The sequence below is a fragment of the Pelophylax lessonae genome (genome assembly GCF_965119305.1).
Source record: "Pelophylax lessonae genome assembly, chromosome: 11".
Lineage (NCBI taxonomy): Eukaryota > Metazoa > Chordata > Amphibia > Anura > Ranidae > Pelophylax > Pelophylax lessonae.
The window spans coordinates 178,262,668-178,285,366 of record NC_138778.1 but is presented as its reverse complement, the minus strand read 5'-3'; the positions used below and the strand labels follow the sequence as shown (position 1 = coordinate 178,285,366).

At 41.5% G+C, this 22,699-nt stretch overlaps 1 protein-coding gene across 1 annotated transcript in view; it reads right to left on the bottom strand.

Annotated features, from left to right (window-relative positions):
- Window positions 1-18,069: 18,069 nt before the first annotated feature.
- Window positions 18,070-22,699, bottom strand: part of C1QL1 (complement C1q like 1) — a 151,515-nt gene continuing 146,885 nt past the window's right edge. Inside the window, exon 2 of the mRNA XM_082271256.1 lies at window positions 18,070-19,017. Coding sequence (XP_082127382.1) covers window positions 18,838-19,017 — 180 coding nt within the window. The 3' untranslated portion in view covers window positions 18,070-18,837. The remainder of the gene's footprint in view (window positions 19,018-22,699) is intronic.

The window sequence follows — 22,699 nt, the reverse complement described above, 5'->3', positions numbered from 1 at the left end:
ACTATAAATGGAGGATTTAATGGCCCTTAGACAGGCCACACGGGCATAACTCATAACTGTCACTTATTTGGAAGAACAATCCCTGGTTTAGGCCCGAGTCCCTCTGCCAGAGACCCGGAGAGGCTCTAGACTATATGAATACTGCTCACCCCCAGATTGCAAGTCATACCCACTTACCCACCTCCCTGACATATGCATGGGAATAGCTCAGAAAGCAAAAAGTTGTCTCCTGATCTTTTCCCTTGCATGGCACAGAGATGCATGTAAGCATGTCCGGTATGACCTGTAACCTGTGGTATTTAAAGTAGACCTTTTAGTAACTTTAAACATTTGAATGGATAAATTAATGACATGTCATAATGTACATCAATATTTTTCAAAAAGTTCCACTTTTTATCATTAAAAAGCTATCCTTGAATTTCAGTGAAGTGACTCTTTTCGAGGGTGCTCCCTCTTCATCAGACCATATTTTACTCTGATGAAGAGGGGGCATCCTCGAAACATGTTAGCATCTTTGTGACATCTTCCTAGTACATCTGGAAGCGTACACATTGATTCTGGTTGTTCCTATGGAGATCTTTGATAAACCTGCTGTTCTCTATGATTTGTGAGTACCTTCCATTATCTTTGGAAATAAATTATGTCTCAGTTGATGCACAAGGCGGGTGCTCCTTCTACATTACCTGAGATAGGGAGAGGTAAGAGATACCTGGAAGTAGAACACTTACACATTACTTAGCATGCAAACACTTTTTTAATGAAAATATACTGTATATCCTCCCCAGGCAGAGTTTTTTCGCTTCCTCCAGCTCCAACACTGGGTATCTTCTCTCTGGCATACTTCCTCTTATCCGTTTCAGAAAACTACCTTCAAGCATATTCCTCAGCACTCCCCGGATCTTATCTCTACTCTTTATGCGTCTTTGAATGGTCGATCATCTTTTACTTCACTTTCTTATGTGGCTCAGTGGGAGCAAGAACTGGGTACTGAGATCGACCCGGTGGATTGAAGCAAGGCCTGGTCTTCAATCACTAAATCTTAATTTAATACTGCCACCTTAGATGCAGCGTATACAGTGTTGTTGCGGTGGTATTGGATTCTGGCCCGTATTGCCCATGCTAATCCTACTTATAGTGATCGCTGTTTTCAGGGGGTGTGGCTCTGCATACCTGGTGGACTCTGCATACCTGGTGGACCTGCCCTCAGCTGGTGGGATTCTGGTCCCGGGTGTTTGATCTGCTGTATTCCCCGTTTCATTTAAATATCCGAAAGGAGGCCAAAATTGCTTTGCTGCATTGCCCCATTCCAGGCTTATTCGCTCGTTGACAAAAATTGTCATTTTGCTTGTTCATAGCAGCCATAAGGACGATTGCCCAGACCTGGAAGGCCTTTGGGGTGTGCGAGCTGTGCGGCCGTACAGGGCGCCATGGGCAACGGGGGCGCCGTGCGGCCATCACAGCTCGCAGATGATCAGGCGGGAGGTAAGCGGCGACCGCGGCCTGGAGGTTCAGTGTGGGGGTCTCTGATGTAAGGGGGGCTCTGTGTGGAGGGGTCTCTGATGTAAGGGGAGCTCTGTGTGGGGTCTCTGATGTAAGGGGAGCTCTGTGTGGGGGTCTCTGATGTAAGGGGGACTCTGTGTGGGGGTCTCTGATGTAAGGGGGGCTCTGTGGGGGGAGTCTCTGATGTAAGGGGGGGCTCTGTGGGGGTCTCTAATGTAAAGGGGTATTTGATGTTAAGGGGGGCTCTGTGAGGGGTCTCTAATGTAAGGGGGGCTAAGTTATTAGTGATCATAAAAAAGAAAAGTCACACGCGGTGGGGTTGCCACAGGATTAGCTCGCACAGGGCGCCTGAACACCTAAGGCCGGCCCTGCCTGGAAGAAACCTACAGTCCTTTTCAAGGTAGTGAGGGACCGTCTTACGGCCATGATGGTTAATGAACAAATGTCTAGTATTCTTCACGAAATGCACACTAAGTTCCTTAAGATCTGAGAACCTTGGTTGGCGTATGCCTTACCTGATCCTCCCTTGACAAGCGTGGGTCGACAACCCTGAGTCCCTACTCTTCTTCTCTTTTCCTCACTTTACTTTTCCTTCTGTCTCCTGTCTTGCTTTCTACTCTTCTTCTTTTGATGGGATCTTCAGCCCTCTTTAACTGCCTATTGGTTTGTAAGACTACCCACTAAGGAGCCGTTGACATACAGGTCCTGGCCACTTTGGCAATTATGGAGTTTTCCCCAAAAAACATATATGTTTTGTTTAGGTGAGATGTTCCTGTTTGAGAAGAAGGCCCTCCCTCCTTCGCCTATGCTGTGTATGTACATTTATGTTCGCTATGTTGCCAGTCGCAGCCCCTGCATGAGTGGACTAGGTGCGTTTGTTTTATTGAATATTTTTGATATACCTACAATACAAAATTATTGAAAAAGAAAATATACTGTATATCTGATGATCCACATTAAGCATCCCACGGAAGGTTCTCTGTCCCTCCTTCCTCCACAGTTGTTTCCTGTTTTGGGTTGGATATCTTGACTTGGATATAAAATGACTACCGACATTTTTCTTTTTTCTCTTTCTCTATTTTTCTCTGTTTCTTCCATTTTTCTCATATTTCTACTGTATGTAGAGTATTTCTGCAAATTTGGATGGATGTTATATGTAACAAAAAGAAAACACAATTACAAATGTGCCTTCTCAATTTTCACATATTGTAAAACGTTTTACCATGGAGTTCTATTACGAGTTATCTTTGGAAGTGATGGACTCCGCTTTCCGTGCATCTAACCCACACAGCATAAAAAGTAACCCTTATTTCTCTTATTAAAATTGTTACAAGAGATTGGCGCTCATTAACTACTGTCTTTAACCATTTCAATACTGGGCACTTTTACCCCCTTCCTGCCCAAGCCAGTTTTTAGCTTTTGAATGACAACTCCGCAGTCATGTACTCATATGACATCATATATTTTATCATTTTTTCAATGAGAGCTTTCTTTTTGTGGTATTTATTCACCGCTGTTTTTTTTTTTTTATTTTTTGCAAAACAAACGAAAACATTTAGAAAAAAAAAATATGTTAATTTTCGTTTCTGTGATAAATTCTTGCAAATAAAAAAATCTTTCTTCATAAATGTAGACCAGACCAACATGTACACATGTTACATGCTACATTTATTTGGTGAAAATGACCAAAGCAGTGTCTATTATTTAGTCTGTGGGAAAGTCTACAAACTATGGTATATATATGAAAATTGATTAATCCTGATGTACTGACGACCTATCTCATTTCTTGAGGCACCAAAATGCCGGGACCCCAAATGACCCCTTTTTGGAAAGTAGGCAGTCCAAGGTAAGTAAAATGAGGCATTGCAAGTTTTTTGAAATTGTAATTTTTTTTTTGTCACAATTTTTTTGAAAATGAAGAAATGTAAAAAAAATATTTTTTAAAATTTTTTACATACTGTCACCAGTGCAGTATAGTCATATAACTGGTGTGGCGGTGATTAAGGACACTGCCTGGTGACAGTGTGTAAAAAAAATAATAATACTAATATCAATTTTTAATAATATTTTATCTTTTTTTTTCATTACATTTTGTTCTTTGTTTACAATTTTATTTACATAAACTGACCAGAGAAATACAGTCTTTTTATACTTACATTGCACTACTCTGGGGAGATGATCAGGATTATGTTTTTTTTTTTTGTTTACATACACTATAGTTGCTTATAACTGAATTTTACAGTTATAAGTAACCACTTTTTCTGAATGAAAACTACTCATTCGGTGTTTACTATTGTGATTAGCTTTGATTGGCTACAGTTAATCACATGGTACAGATGGACTGTGATTCTCCCTCTCTGTACCATGTCATGATTGTGACCAATCAAAGAGCTCATCACAATAGTACACAATGAAAGGCATATAACAAAGCCTTTTATTGTGTATAACTGTCATGTGACCTGCTGTGATTGGCCACAGTCATAGTCATCAGCTGTGTCCGGTGGACAGATCGCCCCAGAGCGCGGCCTGATCCTGGGGGGACGTCTATGATGTCCTCCAAGAACAGTGCTCCTACCCCGCCGTCATTATACAATAGGCTGGACTGGAAGGTGTTAACAAAATGACACTGACCTATGAATGCCTATACTTATACCTGTACTTTAGATGTAGTACTACCTAACAGGGTTGCCAACCGTCAGTAAATTTACAGACAGTTTGTAAAAAATGAGTGACTTTTAAAACTGTCCATAAATATCAGGGATGGATAATTTGTCATGCCGTGTTGACTTTTGTAAGTGTAAACCAGGCAACTTACTTGTTAGGTGTATTGTCAATGTTTCCATATACATATACTGTTTAACCACTTTACCACCGGAGGATTTTGCTGTCTTACGTCCAGGCCACTTTTTGTGATTCGGCGCTGTGCGACTTTAACTGACAATTGCGCGGTCGTGCGACGCCGTACCTAAACGAAATTTACGTCCTTTTTTTTCCCACAAACAGAGCTTTATTTTGGTTGTATTTGATCACCTGTGCGATTTTTACTTTTTGCGCTATAAACAAAAAAGAGCGTTTATTTTGAAAAAATAACAATATTTATAACAAAAAAAATGTAAAAATCTAATTTTTTTAAAATTTTTGGCCAATTTGTTTTCTGCTACCTATGTTTGGTAAAAAAAAAAATCACAATAAGCGTATTTTGATTGGTTTTCACAAAAGTTATTGCGTTTACTAACTAAGGGAAAGATTTCTGCCATTTTTGGTGTTTTTTTTTTAACGCGTAATGCCGGCGATCTGCGATTTTTTTGCGGGACTGCGACATTGTGGCGGACAGATCGGACCCTTGACTGACATTTTAGACACTTTTGGGGGTACCAGTGACATTACTGCAGAAATCAGTGCTATAAATATGCACTGTTACTGTAAAAATGACACTGGCAGGGAAAGGGGTTAATTTTATTGGAGAGGGAGGGGTTAATGTATGCCTGGTGCTTACTAACGTGTGGGGGGGAGGTGACTGAGTGACACAGGGACAGATCGCATGTTCAGCTATGCTGAACACTGCAATCTGTCACTCCCTGTCACTTAGGAGATCCGCCCGCTCTGTTTACACAGGCGGGCGGATCTCCAAACTAGATTCCCCGACGATCGCCGCCGCTCCTCCCCTGGCCCAACTCCCGATGTGACTTAAAACAGCGGGAGCAAGCCTCCGGCGGCGCGCGCGCGCCGCCCACAAGGGGCGGAGTCCAGCGACGTAGGTCTACGTCGCTGGACGATAACGAGCCACATTGCTGCAGTAGCAGCAATGTGAGCAGTGGTAAAGCGGTTAAATATTGATTGTCTTAGTTTTTAGTAGGAGCTCCGTCAGTAAATTTCCCATGTTTTGTCAGCACAAAATGCAGCGGGAGGTTGGCAACCCTGCTACTTATCATATTGTCTCCACAAACTATTTCTTACTGTAAAACTGCATGTATTTTCGTTCTGGGACTGCTGGCAAAATCAAATGTTATTAGGCTATTTTTTCTCCAGTTTGAACGTTATTCATTAATGCAGAATAAAGTGATTGAGGTAAATACTGAATTAGGGCCACTAGATGGAGCTAACGGTCTTAATAAATAAGTATTTAGCCACAGCGCCATCTAGTGGCCATAATGCAGTATTTTTCTGATTCACTCTATTCTGTGTTAATGAATAACATTCAACCAGCAGATAAAAAAGAAATTACCTAATAATTTTTGATTTTGCCCCAATTTGCACTAAACAAATGTACATGTAGTTTTACAGGATGGATAGCATTTTTTTAAATAAATACACCTAGCATATATATTAATGATCGACCAATATGACAAGGTCATGTTACCAGTGGGGTACCTCGGGGATCTGTACTGGGACCAATTTTGTTTAATATCTTCATAAGTGATATTGCAAAAGGCCTCGATGATAAGGTTTGTCTTTTTGCTGACGACACAAAGATATGTAACAGGGTTGATGTTCCTGGAGGGAAATGCCAAATGGAAAAGGATTTAGGAAAACTAGAAGAATGGTCAGAACTCTGGCAACTGAAATTTAATGTGGATAAGTGCAAGATAATGCACCTGGGGCGTAAAAACCCAAGGGCAGAATATAGAATATTTGACACAGTCCTGACCTCAGTATCTGAGGAAAGGGATTTAGGAGTAATTATTTCAGAAGACTTAAAGGTGGGAAGACAATGTAATAGAGCAGCACGAAATGCCAGCAGAATGCTTGGATGTATAGGGAGAGGTATAAGCAGTAGAAAGAGAGAAGTGCTTATGCCGCTGTACAGAACACTGGTGAGACCTCACTTGGAGTATTGTGCGCAGTACTGGAGGCCATATCTCCAGAAGGATATAGATACTCTAGAGAGAGTTCAGAGAAGAGCTACTAAACTAGTACATGGTTTACAGGAAAAAACTTACCAGGAAAGGTTAAAGGACCTTAACATGTATAGCTTGGAAGAAAGAAGAGACAGAGGGGATATGATAGAAACCTTTAAATACATAAAGGGAATCAACTCGGTAAAGGAGGAGAGCATATTTAAAAGAAGAAAAACTACCACAAGAGGACACAGTTTTAAATTAGAGGGGCAAAGGTTTAAAAGTAATATGAGGAAGTATTACTTTACTGAGAGAGTAGTGGATGCATGGAATAACCTTCCTGCAGAAGTGGTAGCTGCAAATACAGTGAAGGAGTTTAAGCATGCATGGGATAGGCATAAGGCTATCCTTCATATAAGATAGGGCCAGAGACTATTCATAGGATTCAGATATATTGGGCAGACTAGATGGGCCAAATGGTTCTTATCTGCCGACACATTCTATGTTTCTATGTTTCTATTTAATACCGATACCGATATTTTGGTCATCGGATATCGGTATTGGCTGATATCGGCCGATATTTTCGGACATGTAAAAAAATATATATTTTTTTCCAAAGGTACTCCTTGTGGAGGCATCTGGGGGTCTAAAAGACCCCAAACCCCACCTCGGTACTGAAAAGCATTCAAAACGCCAAGTTTGGCTGTTTTGAATGCTGTCAGTTTTTTTAATTTGGCGCCGAGTACCCGGAAGTGATGTCATGACATGTCATGTCAGAGCCGAATGAGGCTTTGATTGGGTCTTCTCTTCGGTGGCGGTGGAGGTAGGATGTCCGGGTCTCTCAGTGGGACGGGAGACCCGGGCGAGCCGCGGAAAGGCGGCTGGAGGCGGGGAGAAATCCTCTCCCGCTCCTTGTAATGACAGCCGAGCGTCAGCTATGGATGCTGGTACCGGGGTGATGCCTCTGGCTGCAGCCATCACTCCGGTACAAGCACTTTCCCGAAATATTGGTAATATCGGTAACCTCAGGGGCTGATTCCGATATATCGGGGAAAGTGCATATCGGCCCCCTGATATATCGGCTTTACCGATAATCGGTCGATCCCTAGTACTTATACTGCTTGCATTTAGAAAAATAAATTTAAAGTAATAATAAAGGCAATTTTTTTTCTTTTAATAACAAACATGTTATACTTACCTGCTCTGTGCAGGCTTTTCGCACATGGCAGCCCCGAACCTCCTCTTCCTGGGTCTCCCGCTGGCGCTCCTAGGCCCCTCCCTCCTGTCGAATGCAAGCAGCTCCTGACCCGATCTCTACAATTCCATTCACACACAGAGCCGCGGCCCCGCCCATCCCCTCTCTCTCCTTATTGGCTCACTGGCTCTGAATGCCAGTGACAGTCTCAGCCAATGAGAAGGGAGAGTCCCCGGAGAGCCACGGCTTTTGTGCACATAGCTGGAAGGGGATCGTAGCTGGAGCAAGGTACATAAAGGCATGGATGAGTGAGTTTGGGGTGGAGGAACTTGACTGGCCTGCACAGAGTCCAGACCTCAGCCCGATAGAACACCTTTGCGATGAATTACAGCAGATTGCAAGATTGCATTCAGTGCCTGACCTCATAAATGCGCTTCTGGAAGAATGGTCAAACCTTCCCATGGACACACTCCTAAACCTTGTGGACAGCCTTCCCAGAGGAGTTGAAGCTGTTATAGCTGCAAACGGTGGGCCAACTCAATATTGAACCCTACAGACTAATGCTGGCCATACACGTATAGATTTTTGTTTGGAAATTTTCATTTTAGGAAAATTCGTTTCATTTTCTAATCCTTAGTGGGGTCAAATCGATGTCCGTTTTCTACTGCAATGACTGGAAAATTTGAAGGGGCAGGAAGGAAAACTTTTCTTGATCAACTAATTTTTGGGCACTGTTTGTGGTTATTGCTAAAGAGTTACATTCATTTTAAAATTGAATGTTCAAAGCAAAAGACAATTTTTGAACAACATTTGTCCATTCATCGAATGTTCAAAGAATTTGCGTAGAAAAATTCTCGTCCAAAAATCTATACGTGTATGGCCAGCATAAGACTGGGATGCCATTAAAGCTAATGTGTGTGCAAAGGCAGGCGTCCCAATACTTTTGGTGTGTGTGTGTGTGTGTGTATATATATATATATATATATATATCTTTATATTTATAAACACATGTATTGATGGATACAATTCGTACATTTTACATCTGATTGGAGTTTAGCATTTAATTTTAAGGTTGTGTTGCTTAGATATATGAAAAGTGCATCCATCACATCCGTGGATAACTCAATAAAGCTAAGCAAACCCACATACAAAGGGTTAAAAGCTCTTAGCTGCGGCGTATCGGCAGTGTCCAAATATTGTCTATATATCGTACTAGTATGAAGTTAAATAAGGATGTTGTTTGTCAAAAACGGTCAAATGTTTGTCTTCATTTACTTCTACAAACATGATGGATTTTTGCTTGCCATGGGCTGCGCGATTCTTTGTTTATTTTAACGATTACCAGAGTGATAAAATGATTTTTTCAGAATATCCCTTTTTTTCGATGATGCTGACCATCAAGGAGGAAATCCAACCGTTCATCCGAACTTTTGCTGTCATTTTTATTAAAGCGACAATACAAATGAGTGCATCTGCTGTTTCGATCGATGGATGGCTGATAGAATCTAAACAACTGCGATTGAACAGGCATATGTTAGATTGCAAATATTTCAGCTGAATTCAGTTTCAATTCGATCGCAATTTATGGGTAATCGTTTCATCAAAACTTGAAATATTCATATGGCAGGTTGCAACATTTATGTTTTGCTAGGTGGCATCTCATATGCTGAATAATTGTTGAGCTTCTGTGCATGTGTACTGAGATCTACAGTACAATACCTCCTATGTAAATAGGCAGATCCCTGTGATAACGTCTTTTTAAACGAAACGCGTCGGGAGGGGCCTACACGCTGGCGTCTGAATGCTGTATTCTCGATTCAGGAACTAGGGTCTGTTTAACTGGAGTGGTTGGCCATTTTTGTTTTATTTTTTGTGACATGTACATGCATTTCATTTTAATAAATACTACACTATATAAGTATTTTTGGCTCCACTTGGTGAGCTTTCATACAGTGTACTCATACTCAACAATTAAGGGGACGATACTGCAGATTAGGATGGATCTCCAGCTCTCAATTTGATATATTCAAGGCTTTTTTCCCATATGTTTTCTGGTGAGTGCATCTGAATGGTGGAGGAGGAGCACCTTTTCAATATTGCATTATTCACTAGAGGTGGATTCATCATTATTACTGCACTCTCTCTCTCTCTATCTATTTGCTGAGTGTTCTGACACTCCTTATATCACGGACGCTTTCAATTGTGGATTATGAACTTTTATGCACACTTGGACTATTGATTTGCTTTTCTGGCACAACATTTGGTGTATTCTATGACATGATTTATGTATATTAGCGCTGCACACATTTTTGTATACAATACCTTCTATGTACTTATTAGTGCATATATAGACCGACCAACCATAACTGACCACGGACAGGTTAAGTGAATAACACTAACTACAATGCCATGCCATCTGAAAGTGGGTGGAATATATTAGACAGAAAGTAAGCATGTTGTCCCTAAAGATGATGTGTTGAAAGCAGAAAGAATGGTCATTGTGTATGTAGCTGCATAGTCGCAGACTGGTCAGGGTGCCCATGCTGACCGGTGTCCACAGCCAAAAGTGCCTGCCATGGGCACAATAGCATCAGAACTGGACCACAGAGCAATGGAAGAAGCTGGTTTGATGAATCACGTCTTCTTTTATGTCATGAAGATGGCTGGTGTGTTTGTCGCTTGTGGGCTGGGCTTAAGGATCCCTAATGAGGACACTGGAGAACTTTGCTTGCTAATGCCCAACTAAGTAGGTGGAGGCCAAGAGAAATATGCTTTTAAGCAGCACTCCAACTTAAAAGCGAGCACAACTCCTTACATGCATCTTGAACCCCTTTTAGAAACTTCAGACCAGGCTTTGTGGAATGTTTGTAACATTTACTGAAGCTTCTCATAGTAATAAAATGAATGTATAACAGTCTGTCCTAGATTCTTTCATACACAGTTCTAGTTCACCCTAGCTTAGAATGCCCAGTTCATACCTCTTAGATAGGAAGAGCCCCTTGAATAAGGTCCACAATCTGACTACTACCCAAGAGGGAAGCCACATGCTCACAATAGGACTACATCCTGCAGCATTCCTTCCTGTCTCTTCCCATGTGGAAGGCCAAGAGCCCAAAAAGAGTTGTGTTTATAGCCCACCGCAGGGAGCAAAGCTATGAACACCAAGGAGTTAGCAGCCTTAATTCCTTCCAAACACACTAGGCAGCCTACTATACAAAAACTCACTAATAAATACATAGTGCGCTACAACAGCAAGAAGTGGTATGCACCCTATAAAGAATGCACCTACCTTCACACTTACCTGGGGAAGAGATGGCACCAGGGTGCAGTATGGGAAGAGGGCAAGCTGGCGGAAGTGATGTGATGCTGTGGGCAATGTTCTGCTGGGAAACCTTGTGCCCTGCTATTTAGGTGGATACTATTTAATGAGTACCACCTACCTATACATTGTTGCTGAACAAGTACACCCCTTCATGTAAACGGTATTCCATGACAGCTTCCTTTTCACCAGGATAATACATCCTGCCACACTGCAAAAATGGTTCAAGAATGGTTTGAGGAGCACAACAAGGAATTTGAGAGGTTGACTTGGCCTTCAAATTCTCTGGATCTCAATCCAATCCAGCATCTGTGAGATGTGCTGGAAAAACAAGTCCAATCCATGGAAGTCCCACCTCGCAGCTTAAAGGACTTCAAAAATCTGCTATTGACAGCTTTGTGCCAGATACCCCAGCATACCTTTAGAGGTAAAGTGGAGTCAATGCCTTAATGGGCCAGGGCTATTTTGGTGGCAAAAGGGGACCCATTCTATATCAGGTAGAGAGTCATAAAGTTACAGTATAAACATCATAGTGTGAATTGAGTGTTCCCACAGGATCAATGCATGATCATATGTACATATCTTTAGTAAATCAACCACTTTTTGTCTATCTCAGCCTTTCCCAACCTTTTTACCCCAGAGCAACCCTTGCAATTATTTTCAGGTCTCAACCCTTGCAATTGTTTTCAGGTCTCAGAAAACCACTGCTAAAACAAGTTAATTGAGAGTCAATTGGAAAATTGTCTTACAACCTTACATTGGTGGGCAATGTGAAGAAAGCCACCCTTACAGTGGTGGTCATTGAGAAGAATGCCCCTTACATTGGTGGCCTTTGAGAAAAATGTCCCTTACATTGATAGAAAATGGGATGAATGTCCTTTACCCTGGTGGTCAGTGTGAAGAATTACATCCTTAAAGTGGTGGTCTCCATTTCATTGATGGTCAGTGTGAAGCTTGGCTCCCTAACCATTATGATGCTACCCTTACAATGCTACCCTTACAAACAGCTAAAGCATGCAGGCACCATCAAAATGGGAGGAACCCTGGTTGAGAATGACTGGTCCAGCTCCTACCTCTTGCTTTAGATGGGGGGGTTATGTTAGGGTCATATTCTCTTTCTTTATACATTAGTACACTAAGGTATTCCTCTTTCATCTCTCAAAAACATAGGAAATATGCACAAAGGTGAAAGAAAGTTGGCTACTTTAGTCCTAAGACTGGCAAGTAAGTGGCTCACAGTAATGCACTAGTACATTTTTCCAAAACAGAGCTATTAGCAAAAAAGTAAATGTTGGCAGACATGTTGGTTAAGCTACTGTATCATCCTGTAGAACAGTCACTTGACTATACAGAACTGGCTCCATGCTTAAAAAAAGAGAGGAACATGCAAAAAAAAAAAAAAAACAGGCAGGAGCCTTGATGGTTCAACCAAATCTTCCTGAAGACCTGTAATCTAAGACTTGTAAACTGTTGATCAATATTAGTTATAGGAACCATCTATAGCAAAACTCCAAAAAATATCTAAAAAGGAATTTGAAAAGATATTAATAATAAAAAAAATGAACTGTAGTTTTTTTCAAAGAGCAGCTAGCATAATTGCCTGCATTATTATGAAGTTGTCAGCTTCCTGTAGTCCTCTTCACAGTAGATTGAAAGACGAAGGGTCAGTACCAGCAGCCAATCAGGTTCTGCTGCATGAAAATAAAGGAACAGGAGAGAGGAGCTAGCAGAGGGATGAACTTATTAGTGGGCTGCTGCTGCTGCTGCTCCTTCACTACCCAATCAGTTGTCTGAGGTGAGTGTTCTTAAACTGTATTGATGCAATGAAGTGGTTCTCAATCAACAGGCCACAGGCTCTCCAGCAAGCTTAATATCTTCTAATTTAATTCATTGTCTTCCAACTCCCCAACCGCTAATTGATAATAGTGCCCCTCAACCCCTCACTGTGCCCCCAAGTCCCCTGGGAGTCCTCAGCCCTCACACCACAGTATCTTCTAACCTCCCACAGTGCCACTCAGCCTCCCACAGTGCCTCCCCAGCCTGCTGCAGAGCCTCTAGCCCCCTACAATGCCCCCAACCTCCAACAGTGTCCCACAGTGCCTCCACACCTCCCATAGTGCCTAATAGCCCCCTCAGTGGCCTCTAGTGTTCCACCGGCAAAGCCTCTATCCTTTTGGAGAGACCCCAGCCTCCTCCAAAAACCTCATCTCCTACAGGACCACCAGGTCTACTGCAAATTCCTTACCCCTGTCCAGAATGTCTCAACCACCCCACTCACAGTGACACCCGGACTCATTCAGAGCATTTCAAAGTTTCAATACATAGTCTGCATGATTTTATAGTATGAGTAGAAACTTTTTTTGTTGGGACATTTTTTTGAGTTTTGGAGGAATCTACCTAGCACCTGTCTCAATAAGATTGAGTACCACTGGTCTAGATCATGGGACCAGCTCGTAGGCAGGTAGTTAATGCTCCCCAGCTGGAAAGGTTAGTGATAATTATGCTTCCTGTTTTTTTCTTGGGGGGCTTTACTGGGTCCCACTCGCTGGTTCTGTGTATTATAAAAGGGGCAGTGATTTATACTTAAGGGGCTTGGGGCACTCACATGCACACATGAAGCTGTTGGTACCATTACCAGACTCCATCCTTTTGGCCTGCTGAATATACAGAGTCCTGAATAAAGATTAAGGCACATCTGCCCTCAGGACTCTACTACTGCCTGAAGGAGCTGCTGGGACTAGCAGTCTGCCCTGAATACGCCAATCCTGGATACTACCACATTGGACTCTACCAAAGATAGACTCTTTCCTCTGCAGGTATGCTGGGGCAGCCACAAGCCTGAGTTAGGGACTAGGGGTTTTAGGAAAAGGCTGTTACTGTTGTTATCTGAAATGAACCAGGTGGTAAAACTTTTGAAACTTTGTCTTTGACTGGTCTGAAGTTACTCAAGGGGTGTAATGCTGATAGCCTCCCATGGCTTTCAATATTATTTCTACCCTGACGACACCCAAATCTATCTCTCCACCCCTCAGCTCAATCCATTAGTTTCCTCACGCATCACAAAATTACTAACAGACATATCAGTCTGGATGTCACACTACTGCCTCAAACTCAACCTGTCCAAAACCGTGCTCATAATATTTCCTCCCCCACATGTCCCTTGCCCTGATTTCTTTGTCCCGATCAATGGCACAACTATCAACCCATCCCCGCATGCCAGGGTGCTAGGTGTTATCCTGGACTCTAAACTCTCCTTTCGGCCCCACATCCAATCACTTTCCAAAACTTGCTGCCTTAACCTCTGCAACATGTCCAAAATACTCCCCTTCCTAACCAATGACATCACAAAGCTTTTAATTCACTCTTAGGTTATCTCTCGCCTTGACCTCCCTCCTCATTGGCTTACCTTTCAATAGGATATTCCCCCTTCAGTCCATCATCAATACTGCTGCCAGACTCATCCCCCTTACCCGTCTCTGCCAATTACTCCATTAGCTTACACTCACCCAACCAATTAAATTCAAAATACTAACAATAACTTACACAGCCATTGACAACTTGGCCCCCAGCTCCATCAATAACCTTGTCTCAAAATACCAGCCAAATTGTTCTCTTCGTTCCCCCCAAGACCTCCTGCTGTCTAGTTCTCTTGTCATCTCACCCCATTTTCACCTCCAGGACATTTCCAGAGCCTCTCCTATCCTTTGGAATTCCCTACCTAAATCTGTCCAACTACATCCTACTCTATCCACTTTTAGGATGTCCCTGAAACTTTTTTTTTTTTCAGACAAGCCTATCCCTCCTCCACCTAACAACTGTACTTTTATTTTCTCCATTGCTCACCCCCCCCCCCCCCCCCAGTTATTACCATTTGTATAACTTGACCCTGCCTTTTAGATTGTAAGCTCTAACGAGCAGGGCCCTCTGATTCCTCATGTATTGAATTGTATTGTAACTGCAATGTTTTCCTCATGTTTTAAAGTGCTGCACAAACTGTTGGCGCTATATAAATCCTGTATAATAATAATAACAACACAAGAGTTAACACCACGTGAAGATACAGTGGTTACGAAGGTTAAAGAAGGTATTTCTAGCAGCCTGTCATGCTTGTTGTTGGCACTCTCTCCATGAGCAGGTCTGTCTCCCATAGCAATGAGAGCAGATAAGACACGCAGAGGTCCCCAGCCTGTACATAGGTATGGAGGGGGAAGAGCTAAGTGAAGTTGCCGTTACTGGGAGTGAGGTAGCCGTAATACACTGGACAGGTGGAGAGGGCAAGGGCTCTCCGTGTCTCTCCTAAATTTATCAGAGACCATGATAGTGTGTAATACATCAAAGGAGTTTATTAGAGACAAATCGTCTGTTCCAGTAAAGGTACCCCATGTGTAAGGCAATGACCCTGCTCAAAGTGCCTAGTGTAGCTCAGAAGAACCCACCCTGGTGTGTAATATATATCTATATATAGGTAGAGTTTGTTAGAGACCAGTCATCTGTTCCAGTAAAGGTACCCCATTTGTAAGGTAGTGAACCTTTTCAATGTTCCTAGTGTTGCCCAGAAGAACCCACCCTGGGGTAGGCCTTTCATATGACCCTTGCTTGGCACCCAACGTGGAGAAAAACATGGAGGATGTGACTCCCACCACACGACCCATGCCCTACTACAAGCTGACCAGAACTACAACTTTTTTGCCATGTACAACAGTTATCAAAGATGTATTTTAACTGCATTATTATTATCATTATGTCTATACCACCCTTCCAAATCATACCAATATAAAGCCCCTACTTCTTTTTAGAGATTATGAAAATGAATGCTTAAAAATGAGACACTTGGGAACAACGACATACAGATATAAGGAAATCGGTGTTTGTATTACTGGAATCAGTCATCAGTAATTTGGAGAGGTCCATAACAGAAATTCAAAAATAAAACAATAAAAAAAAAATATATGTAATCAGACATTTTACAATTGATGTCAAACATTCAACCTCGTATATGGGAATTTTGAACAAAACACTTCGCACATGACTGAATGTTTTCAGTGAACATCACACCACTACATTTTAGTACATTAACCCCAGTAAATGCAGTATAATTTACAGTTATGGATTTATGTCCTACAAAAAGATACTACAATGCAGTACAAGTATTTTTTTGGGGGATTTGACTCACATCAAAAATGATTAATTAAGCCACATGAGATATTGGCCTACTATAGTAATCTCTACTAGGTACGATGGCCATTCTGACATAGTTTGGGAGGCATAGTGGTGATGCGGTTGAATTTCACTTGCTTTTTTCTTTTTCTAGTTAAAGTGTCAGTACCAACCAAAATTATACTTAATTTCTTGGCATATGCTGGAGAAATAAACCATCTGACAATTTCCTATATGCCCTGTAGACACTATTTGACACTATTGGTGAGGTGGTTTTGCTTGATTTCGTAGAGCTACACACCTTATGTGGCCAGTATATGCATTCTATAACAGTTGCAGTTGGGCCAGCTAACCAAAATTCCCAGATAGACAAGAACAGAGTATTCTCAGATCTTACTTCTTAAGTATCCAAAGCCAGGGCAAGCTCAGCCCATAAAGTTCCATTTATAACTAAGATATCACTATTGAGTTGGTTGAACCTTTAACTTCTTGCTGTTTTATCTTTTATGCTTACCTATCTAAGATATACGACAAGACAAAACAAAAATGACATTTTAAATCTAGAGGAAAGAAAATCAAGGTCAAGATTCAATTTGCAATTTTCCTGGTGCAGGTTCGAAAATAACAACTAACAACACTGGCTGGCCAGGTTAACATCTCTTATTTGCTTTCCCCTTATTAAATCACTTGATTATTAAATCACCCGTTAAAAGTCTGCCAACTTAGGCCTAGGCCTTGATGCCCTTCTCATCTAGGCCCTACAAGACCATTGGCCGTTCACAACAGGTCACAGTCACTGGCCTTCTTGAAGATTAATGTGTCTACTGTTCTCTAGTTTTGTCCAGGTTATCATAAGGCTCGGCGGGGTTGCATCTTTAAGTACAGAAAAATAAAAAGCTGTGAAACTTCACAGATGGACGTGGATGGAAAAGTACAGAAAAACATATTATTTTAGCATTAAAGTGTTACTTTTTTAATTAACAAGTCTTTAGGAACGCCTTTAAAAAGCTGCTGCTAAATCTGATTGATTCTGCCATCAAATGATAGAAAAGTCATAATTTGATAGACTGTGTGTTGATAGCAGAGCTTTTGAGTTGCTGGAACGATTATCCAATGCGTGATGTACATGTTCTAGTTTGAAGAGTTATTTACGACTCTCTCTCTCTCTCTCTCTTAGAATATATATAATAATTACACAATTTATTTGGGAACTCTAGAAATACAGATAATGAGGTAGAAGGGGGCATCAAGAAGGAGGCTGTGGGTATATTTTAGATACAATGAATAATTACAAGAAAGGTATAGGAAACCAAAGAAGCTATGATGAAGCGAAGATGGGTTTATCCTGTCTTGAATGGAAATATTGTAACCGAGGTACTTTTATTTCAAAGTAATTAACGTAAATTAGATTTAAAATTATATATTGATATATAATATATTTAATATAAATATATATTAATATATTATAGTAATTATATTATATATAATAATAATTATACATAACTATTATTATAATAGTATTATACTGTTAATAAAGTATAAATTATCATAACACAGGCTAGTACAAATTAGGTAATTAATATTCCCATCAAGATCAACAAGCAAGAAATAAGACTAATTAGGGATAACGAAGCTTGTAACTATAAGCTTAGGTATCTTCCAATCGAGAATACGTGTAGTGGAAACCAAGAGGCAAGATTGTTTTTCAGAGCTATACAATTGGACTTGGAGGATTACAGCAAGGATTACAAGTTTGCACAAATTTGGATTTTGCGAAGAAATTCTGTGATTAGGGTTACCAGTTGAGCATGGATATGGTTTTTAAGGTGGATGGTTACAAATCTAAGGGTTTATATGGAAAAATAATGCGTTGCAGGTACTACACAGGCATTAATGCTGATTTTTATAGGTCTGATAAAGAGACAAATGCATGCTATGGGATGGAAGGATGAAAATATGAGGCAAAAGGATACATGCATTACAGTTGGCTGAGGTGTTTGTGCATAAGTCATGGTACATATTGAGAAGGATGAAATGTTGCATGAGCATAAAGTAGGCTTGGCAGTGAGAATACATACGGGGGTTTGGTGGAGGTTTTTTAAGATGAGGTGTAGTAGAGGCATGCAAGCATCAGTCTTTACAGAGGTAATCATGCATAGGCCTTGTTATATGATTAGGATTATTAGAAAAAGAAGTGTTAAAAGATGCTTAGGCTTTTCTGGGTATGCAAGGATGAAGCCAGGTAGGAAAATTCATTTATGAAAGGAGAACACAAAAAAACTGTGAAATGCAAAGAACATTATGTTTAAAGATCCACCTAGTTGAAGAGGGTCATGTTGCTTGGACTAGGCCAATTTTTACATGGGATGAGACTCAGTTCTTAGCAATGTCAGGTCACAGATGTCATGTTCAAATGACGTCTTTAGTTCCATTAGCAAGAGAAAAATAAGTGTCTCAACTGTAAGCTATTGAAGGACATATCATGGGAAAGCAGATCACTGCGAACATTGGAAGAAAAGGTAAAGTGACATGAGCTCCAGTAATGGGATATAATAGCGCTTATGGGGGAGGGCAGTTAAAACAAGATGGCAGTAGCAAGGTCTTATTGAGCAGAGACACAGTGAAGCATAGGAGAAAGTGCAGGAGTGAGATAAGGACACAAGAGATGAAGACTCATAGAGAAGGGGAGGCAGCTACACAACCCCAGGCACACAAGGTGCGGTGTAGGGGACATAAGTGTTCCAGGTAGCTAGCCCATGCTTCTCTGGTGGGCTCCTTGCTTCCTGGCAGTGAAGGTGAGCCTGGGCGCTGTCCACACAGGGGCCTTCTCAGTCTGAGTAAATGATGAACCCAGAGAAGGTACTGTACTTGTTGTTATTGCCCCCATGAGCTTTACCACCGTCCAGCTTAATGTAGACTTCATCTCCTGCATCCAGGTGGAGGATCACACTGTTACTGGCATAGTCGTAATTTTGGTCTGCGTCCTGGGCAATGGCACTCGCACGAACCTGCAAAGAGAAGCAAAGGGGGTTAACCTGTATTGGAAGACTAATCAAAAAGTACAAACTTTATGGAGAGTGTAGAAGAAAAAGAGAAATTGAACACTTTCTGAAAGGTTTATTTACTCAAGCCATTTGTAGGCAGGAATATTGTAGTAGTGGGAGCAGCCCAACATCAGTAGCATGTAGAAACACATTCTACCGCTCTCCTAACTGTAAACAGTAAGTCTGTCAAAAAAAGATTGCTCAGTTTAAGGTGGTCAGGGTCCTGTAAAAAAAATGCAACAATTTCTTAAAAACCCTGGAGATCCTTGAAGTTAGACCTTCCAAGGCTCCAAGATTCAACGCCCCACTACAGCTGATATCTCTATCTCTGCTTTAGGGCAAGCAACTGTGTCACTTGGTCCATACTGGGGTCTCTTTTAAAGTATATTTGAAAAAAAAAAAAAAACATCACAACTCAGATGACACTATTACTTACTGTATATAATACTATTACAAGGCTCTGGTCTGGGTTGAATTGGTCTTAGGAAAATTAGAGATCAATTTTTTTTTTTTTTGAGAAGCCCACAATTTTAGAGTGAGCAATCTATACCTGAAAATAAGGTTTAAGACGGACAACAGTAGGTTAAACACAGCGGTGAAATCATTATATAATATGGAATAAGGACACAAAGAACCCATCAAATATGGCAGTCTCCTAATAGCCATAGTAAAGGTTGGGATGAGAACTATGGAATGTAAAACTTGCCACAGGAAGAATCACAGGTTCAAACCAACCCTCCAGAGCCTATCTAAAACTAAAATAAAGTATTTGAACAGTATTAAACACACACATTTAATGTCTGCTATTGTGTCATACATCTCATCTACCTGCAATGCAGGCAGGCAGTGTATGATATTATAAATGGCCTACCTAAAGTAGTAGGAGAACCAGTAATTAGGCTCACTTGTTTATTTGTCATGGAGGCCAGACATTTTAAGAAAAGTAAAATAAGAAAATATTGCACTAATTAGGCAAAAGCACAAGGTGTAATTACCACTGTGCTTTAATCTTGCAAGATCCATCAGAGCAGACCTAAAATTGTACGGAGATGGAGAAATTTGATTCCGTTTTCTACATCACAAAGCCAATATATTTTTATATATTTTTTCCGTTTTTATAAAGCGCACCATCTCAAATGCGGCAGACCCTTGACTCTCCAGCCTCTGAATCCCCGCATTCCCTATCGGAAATCAATGTTCAGGCATGGTGCAGGCTGCTCTCAAGGGGTTAATCAGTAATCCCTCTATTTCCAGTGGAAGAGCGGACACCATTCTGACAGGACAAAAGCACACGTGAAGCGAGACAGCGACTCGTACACAGTACCAACAGCACAGGTGTGTTAATAAGGAGGATAAACAACACACTGTGCTAGTAATTAATGTCTCAAGTTACAAGCTCGGCTGCCAAGAACTAAGAAGACATTGCAGAGAAAGAGAGAGAGAGAGAGAGATGGAGCGGGGAGGAAGATGACTATGTGACTCATTAAAAGTCCCAGTCCTCCCTGCAAGGAAAAAATTTTTACAGATAACATTTTTACAATAGGCAACTAACAAATGAGGTAATTCGTATGAGATGATAGGGTTAAGCTAACAAGCTACTCCCTAATACTTAGTTCCACCAGCAGCTATCCCAATTCATTAATTCAACACTGTAGACTCTCTTCTTAAAGAATTGCAGCCAACGTCCTCTTTTATGTTGACACGCAAATGTTTAGGTATATATATTTTAGGGAGTAATTTAGTCTAGACTTTAGTCCCTGATGGCCAAATTAAAGCGAAATGGTGCCTTTAGAGTAGATCCAGCTGTCACGTCAGTAATGGAAGGGAAGATAGGTAAAAATGGGCATCATGGTTTGGCAAGTCAAGCCAATCTTCGGCCAGTGGATGTTGATTGACTGCTGGAGTTGTTCAAGCAATGTACATTTTTTAAAGGAAGAATGCTGTCTGCATAATATACTATGTACAATATATATATATATATATATATATATATATATATACAAATATATATATATATATAAACTGTGTATATATATATATATATATATATATATAGTGCAGAATCCAGGGATGCACAGAGTATAGAGTTCAGGGGTGCACTACATACAGAGTGCAAAGTCCAGGGGTGTGCTCTGCACAGGGTGCAGAATCCAGGGGTGTACTATGCACAGAGTATAGAGTTCAGGGGTGCACTGCATACAGAGTGCAGAGTCCAGGGGTGTGCTACTCACAGAGTGCAAAGTCCAGGGGTATGCTATGTACAGAGTGCAAAGTTAAGGGGTGCACTACTTACAGGGTGCAAAGTTCATGGGTGCACTACAAACAGGATGCAGAATTCAAGGGCTTGCTCAGCACAGGGTGCAGAATTCAGCCCTCTTCCATAGCGCCTTACCTCTGAACCCCTGTTGACATCTCATTTCCACTCTTCCCCTCCACTGCCCTCATATTCTGCCCCCCCTCCACCATCTTCCACTTGTCTTACCTGCACGCTCTATGCGGCTTTGCGGCCTCTCACACTTTGCCTGTAGCGGGATCATCCAGTGGGGGGCGTCGGCATCTGTTCTCCAGGTAACAGATGGGGATCTTGATTAGTGATCGACTGATATAGGTTTTTCGTTGCCGATATCGATATTTTGGCCATTGCATATCGGTATCGGCCAATATTGGCTGATATTATGGTACATTTAAAAAATGTTTTTTTTTTATCAATTGACAGGTACTCTTGTGGAGGGATCTGGGGGTCTAAAAGACCCCACACCCCTCCTCTGCACTTAAAAGCATTCAAAACGCCAAGTTTGGCTGTTTTGAATGCTGTCATTTTTTTTTAATCTGGCGCCGAGTACCCAGAAGTGATGTCATGACATCACTTCCGGGTTTTTACATGGAGACCCGATCAGAGCCGAATGCAGCTTTTATCGGGTCTTCTGCGGCCTAGCAGGCTGGTCGCCCGGTGTCTCCCAGGTCTTCTCAGCCGCATCGCTTGTCATTACAAGACAGCCGACTGTCGGCTATGGACGCCGGTATCAGGGTGATGCCTCTAGCTGCAGGAATCACTCCGGTACAAACACTTTCCCGAAATATCGGCAATATCGGTCACCTTGGTGGCTGATTCTGATATATCGGGGAAAGTGCATATCGGCCCTCGATATATCGGCTTTGTCAATAATCGGTCGATCACTAGTTTTGATGCCTCTTCCCTGCTCATAGCCACACTGCTCCCTGGTCACCTGCACCCCCTTCTTCCAGCCTTGACTGCTGGGCAGGGAGGGAGCTGTGCAAGCTGCCTGGAGTGGAGCGCTGTCACTACTAAACACAGAAGCTGAGCTTCTGTGTTTACAAATGATTGTTGTGAGGGGGAAGAACAGATTTAGAGCCGGAGGTAGCGGAACTTCACCTTTCAATTAAAAAAAAATCACATGGCAGCAACTCAATGCATTTAGAAATCTAGATGTGGTGAAGACAACTTGTTGAAGTTCAAACCGAGCAGAAAAAGGGGATTTTAAGTGACTTTGAACGTGGCATTGTTGTTGGTTCCAGACCGGTTGGTCTGAGTAGTTCAAAAACTGCACAACCATCTCTAGGGTTTACAGAGAATGGTCCGAAAAAGAAAATATCCAGTGAGCGGCAGTTGTGTGGACAAAAATGC